We start from the raw sequence: 7,120 nt of genomic DNA on the forward strand, positions 1-7,120 counted from the left end.
TTCTGCCTTAAGTTGAACCCGACAAAGTGCTCCTTTGGTGTTCCTGCGGGAGAACTTCTCGGGTTCCTAGTTTCAACAAGAGGGATCGAAGCCAATCCAGAGAAAATCCAAGCCATCGTAACGATGAGGAAGCCAACAAAGTTGAAAGAAATACAACCGTTGACTGGGCGAGTCGCAGCTTTGAGCAGATTCGTCGCCAGGTTAGGAGAAAAGGCATTGCCGTTCTACGCGTTGATCAAGCAAGGCGAGAAGTTTCAATGGAACGAGGAAGCGGATAGAGCTTTCGAGGATCTCAAACGCACAATCTCGACACCACCAATCTTGGTGGCGCCTAAGGAAAAGGAACCTCTCCTGCTATACATTGCAGCCACTCCTCAGGTGGTTAGCACAGTGCTTGTGGTTGAAAGAGAAGAAGAAGGAAAACTCCATGGAGTGCAACGGCCGGTATATTTCGTCAGCGAAGTTTTATAGCCTTCCAAACAACGGTACCCGCAGTACCAGAAGCTAGCATATGGGGTGTTTACAACCGCAAGAAAACTGCGACACTATTTTTCGGCGCATCCGATAATAGTGGTTAATGAGGCACCTTTGTCCAATATATTAAACAATTCAGAGGCTAAGGGTCGTGTCTCCCTTTGGGGAATAGAGCTTTCCCCTCGGGACTCACATATGAAAAGAGAAAGGCAATAAAGTCGCAAATATTGGCTGATTTTATTGCAGAGTGGATGGAGCTACAAAATACGGGACCCCCAGATTTATCGAGAACTTGGACTGTGGACTTCGACGGGTCCAAGAGATTGGAGGGGGTTGGAGTAGGCGTGATACTGATATCACCACAAGGCGGTAAATTGAAGTATGTTTTGCGGATGACGTTTCCAAACGCGTCTAACAACGAGGCAGAATATGAAGCTCTTATACATGGGATGAAGATGGCGAAGTGCGAAGCCGTTGAAAAGGTTGTGCTTCACCAAACGCCACACTTCATGGGGCAGGAGAAAGACCATTTCTTCCGTTGCCTGCTTTCTGGAGTCTGGTTACCGTCGGCGTGAACTGAGCACAATGAAAATTGCACAAATGCAATTAGTGTCTAAATAATTAAGATACATTTGCATGACCCACACATATCTGTAGCGAAATCACTCCTGCCAAAAATAGTTTCCCTGACTCCCCTATATTGGACTGTGCTTGGATATGGATATATCCGATCCATAAGTGGCGCCAACGAATTAGGGATAGGTGATAAAAATAGCTTGTGTAGCTGTTACGTGGCTTTAAATAGGCCAGTGCATTGATAAAGCGCCCCTTTTTTTACCTCCCTCCCAACTTTGTTACTCCTTATACCACTACGACCCGTAGAGTAATTTCACTTAGGCTGACATCAGGATCCACAATTAACTGCACATTAGTGTTTCATTTCGGCAAAGGTGACTAACTAAACTCTCATGCCTCATCCTTCATGTCTTTGTCTTTTCCAATTCTTTTCTGTCTTTCTTTGTTGAGATTTTTGATGGTTTTTGTCGAGATGATGGAATAATTTTGTAGCATTCTATAAGATGTGTTGTTTCACCTGTTCTTGGTTTTGATCAAACATTTGGTTCGATCTGGTAGAGGTCGATCGATCCAGGCCGGCCAAGATCGCCGTCGACGGCATGGAGGATCAGCTGCAGAGGCCGGTGGTGGTGGTGAATAAGATTGCGATGCCGGAGAAGAAGCCCCACCACCTCCACCTCCACGCCGGCGCGGGCAAGGGCGTCGGCGGCGGGGAGGCGCCTGCGGTGATGGTGAAGACGCCGCCGGCGTCGTCGCAGGCATCGAAGCACGCGCACTTTCTGGCGAGCCCGCGGGCGTGCCTCTGCTCGCCGACCACGCACGCCGGGTCGTTCCGGTGCAGGCTCCACCGCGGCATCGTCGGCGCCGGCCTCCACGAGATGGGCAAGAAGCACGGCGCGTGACGACGCGCGCTCCCACACCACACGTCCATGCCATACGTTCCTGTGCGCACGCGCGCGCGGCGAATCGGCTAACCGACGGCCGCCGGCGTCGCCGCCTCTCTGGTGCTAGGGGCCTTCTCATTTCAGTTTGTTCTTTGGTGGTGTGCAGGAAAAGGGGGATGTATTTTTTTTTTCCTTCTCCTTTTTTACATTTGGATCCTCTGGTTCCGTCGACAATTCTGAACTTGTCGTCTTCTGCTGTCGACGATTCTGAATGTTGGTTCTGTATATAATGGAAATCGGTCATTTGCAAATGGCACAATTACATGCGTGGCAAGACGACAGGGTAATAACATTTGCAAATGGCAGAATTGCATGCATGCCAAGACGACAGGATAACATCCGCAGATGGCAGAATTGCAGGATAATAACTGCCAAAAAGAGAATGACATTTGGTGAGAGAGAGCCGCTACGGAGCAATCAGATTACTGAATGAAAAAGAAAAAAAATAATCGTTGGTTTACTATATGAATATAGAAAAAGAATTACAGAGTAAAAAGAGTAGTAGTGAAAAAAAATTATGTTGACAGTGGGATTTGAACCCACGCCCTTTCGGACCAGAACCTTAATCTGGCGCCTTAGACCAACTCGGCCATATCAACGTTATTGGTGGAAACTGAATTGGATCATACATAGTACAATTATAACAAATCATATAGTATAGTTTATATGACCATGAAATGGGCATACTCAACCAAGATTATCCTTGTACCATTCTACTTTTCATAACCAGTAAAACAGGAGGAGAAAAATGTATAGCATCGTGTTCAACTAAAGCTTCGCGGTTTATGTAAGGGTTTTCCTTCAGCTCAGATAGTTGCATTGTGTGTCCATCCTGTTGCCGCAGGACATGTTCTTCACTGCATAACCCTGGTGGTTTCCATGTGCTTCTGTAGTGACTAGTTAAATGCCCGTGCGTTGCACGGTGGCTCGCATTTTTTTTGCGGCATATGTAAATATAATTCATGTGAAAATTCAGATATTTAAAACATATATCTACATAACATTGTAAGATAGCTATGGACCACAACAGTTGTATGTACACAAACATTGTGTCCAATTCACAAACAAGATTGTCAACGGCGGACAATGTCACCTTCCTCTGACTCCATTTTATGACGAGTTCTATCGAAAATGCACTTTCGGACGTGGGAGCATATGCTCTTGCTATCCACAAAACATTTTAATATATTTAAAAATATGAACAAAATTTTGGTGCATATACATCGACATTATAAGTGCACACGCTAAGTTTCACGGAAAATTGGCTTTTTTTGTGCGTTGTGTAAAAAAAGATAAAGAAATGTATCTTGAAAAGCTCTTTTTAAGCATCAATTTTTTTCTTTTTTGCACACGACACAAAAATTGTCGATTTTAGGCTAAACAACTTCATGAGCACAAAGGATGTCGACATGTATGTACAATTTTTTGTTCGATTTTTTTTGTACATTTCCACAAAAACCAGGAGCATATGCTCCTGGGTGCAAAAACACCTTGTCCGAGTTCTATCTCCCACAAAAGACTCAATTCATCATGCTTGTACTTAAATTTCATTACTCCACCCTAACCCCAATTGTCTTCCACCTTTCACTCCGCCTTAACTTCTATTTGAATTTCCATGAGTTGGTATAGACTATGAGATAAGAAAAAATATACATGTAGCTAAATAAATGCATATGCTTTAGATGAAACATTGGACGATACATTGCAACACTTCCCCAATCTTGCACTACAATCTTCTCAAATCATAGTGAATCTCCACAGCCTTCGACTTAGCCTTTGAATTTACCTTCTCTCTTTTGGTATTATTGTATCTCTTTGAGTATTGGTTGGACGTTCCCGCTGACTTTGCCCCAATCTGATCAAATGGGTTCATCCAACATTAACTCGTTGTTAGAGAGTCACAGTAAGACTTGGTTGTTGAAAAACACAATAGGGAAGATTATAGTGGTTGAGCAACTCCATCAACAGTAAAAAGAATACTTGTTCAATTAACAACCCCAACTAATAATGCGAGATCACGTTCTTGCTTCTTTGAAAAAAATAAACAAGCGAACTTACATGAGCTTATTTGCTTACATATCCAAAAATTCACTCATGAATTTTCCTATATTACCCTATAGTAATTACTATCTACAACCAATTCAAGAACCCACTCATGAAGATGCCACAAATTTTATCAACCGAACAAACGGTGGATTAAGTCTTAAGTTTTCACAACACCAAAAATTCCATATTTCGTAGTTTGTCAGCAAACACTTCCAAGTGAAATGGAGCAAGGAAAAAAATTAAGGGTTGGGACATACTGCTGTGATAATTGGAAATGCTCAAGTTGTAGAGTACTTCAGGTTGGCTTCTTTAGCAAAACGTATAGGTTATATGGGTACTCTCTGAGCACATGCAAGAATAAGAACCTGACATGAGGAGATCAAAGAAAATACAATTATAATTAATTCTATTGACAACTTACAGAAGAACACATATACAATATAACCAGGAAAGCAGCTTATGTATGTGAGCACGACATATCTTATTCCTGCATTTTACACAATTAACCCTGACAATATTAGACGGATTATATAGCATCTTCCTTCTGTAATTTGCACGGCTACGACATTAGTTTTCTAAACACATGACAAAGGATTTAAATGGGTATTTGATGTCTTATCAGTAGAGATGCAAATTCTATTTGGCGGAAGACAAGCAACATACGAAGTAGGACTAAAAAGAAAGAGGTACGTAAACTTGACTTGCCTGCAAGACTGCAAAATAACACGATAACTCATATCTTTTTCAGGATTGAGGGTAAATAACCAATGGTTCCATAAGATTATTTGACAACTAATGTGTTCTCTTGCACCCGGGGAGCCAAACATGTTTCATGTCTGATGGGACTCAATAGCCAAGAAAAATTGTTAACACATATACATTATTCATGGAGGACAAAGTACAATTTTCAATAAATATGGTGGCCTGGGTTATCGAGTTAGCACCTGAAACTACTATGAAACTTATGTGTGAGCACACTACTCTACACTGTGTATGCACCCAACGGAACGCAACAAGGCATCAATAGTGGTTACAGTATTAAAAAAAAGAACTAACCCTGGGTACTTAAGAAATCATACACTAACTCAGATTTCAGCTGGAAAAAGAAAAGTAGCATACCATCATAAATATATTCCAGAGCACGAAGCATCTGGTAGAGAAAGAATTGATGGTCCTCTTTGGTAATGTCGCATGGGCCTTGACTTGGTGGGGTCTGTATCCATCGGCTCAAAGAAAACACAAATATCCTTGAAGTAACTCCTTTATGGAGGTAACATTATATATAGATGATCTCAATTATTGTATTGCTGTTGCTAGGTCTAGAAAGCTGTAGCGGGACTTTTATTTCTTAGTTTTCTTTTCTCTTTTTTGGCTGTGTGCATCCGCACTGCCATTAGGGTGGGGCGTTGTTGCAGAGGCTGGGTGTAATTGGTATCTTTTGATATTAATATATTCCCTTTATCGAAAAAAATAGCCGTAGTAATATAATCTCACAGAGAATCCGGGCAGCATCAAACAAGTCTCACAAATATTGTGTATTTTCTTGATTGCAACATTGTCGCTAGTATATTGGTCAATGTCTGAACAAACGACATTGTAACTTCCCTTTGTTGATGACTTCCTGAATATTGTATCTGTTAGCATCCTGAAGAAGTCCATCTCCGATGAACCCTGAGAAAAGTACAAGAAAAGGCTTATGTAATTTAAGGCTTCCAAAAGGTAAACAATTTTAGAAGTAACACTGGAATTGCAAAATATTTTTAGAATTTTCAGCAACAGCTCGCAGCACAAAATTTGTTTTGGGAAGATTAATTTAGTTGTAAGAACAATCACAGGATCTTGTCAGGTGTGTGGCGAGGAGAGCAGTAACTTCAATAACTTTGGGTGCACAAGATATCCGCTACAAAGAAACATATATGTTTTGAGCATGGATTCTGCTAATATTAATTTTAAATTGCAGAAACGAACAAGAAGACTAAGAAATCAGCAAATATCCAATATCTCACCAAATTAAACCATGATTATCAGAGATACAGCATGCACCAATATTATCATTACACCTCGACGATTAGCAGGTGAATGATCATGCAGCAATTGATGCTACTACAAGCTATATGCATCAAAAAAATTATATACTTACTGATATAATAAGATACACTGTCTATAAATTTTTTGTTCACCATAAATATTCATTGTCAGACCACAAATATCATAGTGGTACGTAGATAAACCAACATTTATCGTAGTGGCATATAAAGGGAAACATATAAAATGACTAATCAGTAAAACATATAGGTACTTTTCTTGAAATGCACGAGCTGCACATCACGCCTTGTCGTGATGTCAGCTGTTGTCTCGAGGTTAGCTGGTTTGACAACATGGCCACTTTACAAATCAGCCTGCAGGTGAGTAGATGCAATCCAAATGTAAGTGTTCTACACATGCAGGAAAATATGAACACCAGCCTCAGCAACGAATCAGGTTCAGTGCAACAGTATTACTACAAAATCAAGTAAAACCATTTAGGAGGTAATTAAGCTTGGGTTTTCTGCATTTCAGATTTAATTGTGAACATCCTTTAGAAAGTTTAGTCTACTGTAGTGTAATCTATTTTTTCTAGAATTCTAGAATATAAAGCTATTTGTTTAATTATACAGATTGATGAACCACAGACATATACATTACACTACAGTATTTCTTTCGAATAAAGGAACTGCTGAAGGGGACAAGACATAATTGCTTTACCTGAATCTGCATGAGAAGGTTGTTAATAGTAGCACCAGCAGCAACACGCAATAAGAACTTTCCTTCTGCACTCGTGACTTTCCTGCCTCCCGAACATACTCATGCATGGATCTGAGAACATCATTCACCTAAAAGCACAAGCACATACTCTTGAGCACCTCTCGAGCAATGTGAACCATGGTTACACAATCCAGAATGTGGGACAAAGTATATCCCACCTGAATCCTGCACACTTCCAGCCAAAATTTCAATTTCTACGGCTGCGCTAATGATTTCAAGGCTGTCTCTCAACCACTTAACTACTGGACCAGCAATTGCAATTGAGCTTTCGAGAA

The 7,120-nt window shown here is 40.9% G+C and overlaps 1 protein-coding gene and 1 non-coding gene across 2 annotated transcripts; one reads left to right on the forward strand and one right to left on the reverse strand.

Annotated features, from left to right (window-relative positions):
• Positions 1-1,294: 1,294 nt before the first annotated feature.
• On the forward strand, positions 1,295-2,245 carry LOC127311829 (uncharacterized). Its single transcript, XM_051342305.2, has 2 exons — positions 1,295-1,424; positions 1,609-2,245. The coding sequence occupies exon 2, from the start codon at positions 1,650-1,652 to the stop codon at positions 1,950-1,952; it is 303 nt and encodes a 100-aa protein (XP_051198265.1). The 5' UTR covers positions 1,295-1,424; positions 1,609-1,649; the 3' UTR covers positions 1,953-2,245.
• A 267-nt stretch (positions 2,246-2,512) lies between these two features.
• TRNAL-AAG (transfer RNA leucine (anticodon AAG)) lies at positions 2,513-2,593 on the reverse strand. The gene has a single exon. It is a non-coding gene; the product is annotated as a tRNA-Leu (tRNA).
• Positions 2,594-7,120: the final 4,527 nt, after the last annotated feature.

Source organism: Lolium perenne, chromosome 7 (assembly GCF_019359855.2).
Source record: "Lolium perenne isolate Kyuss_39 chromosome 7, Kyuss_2.0, whole genome shotgun sequence".
Classification (NCBI taxonomy): domain Eukaryota; kingdom Viridiplantae; phylum Streptophyta; class Magnoliopsida; order Poales; family Poaceae; genus Lolium; species Lolium perenne.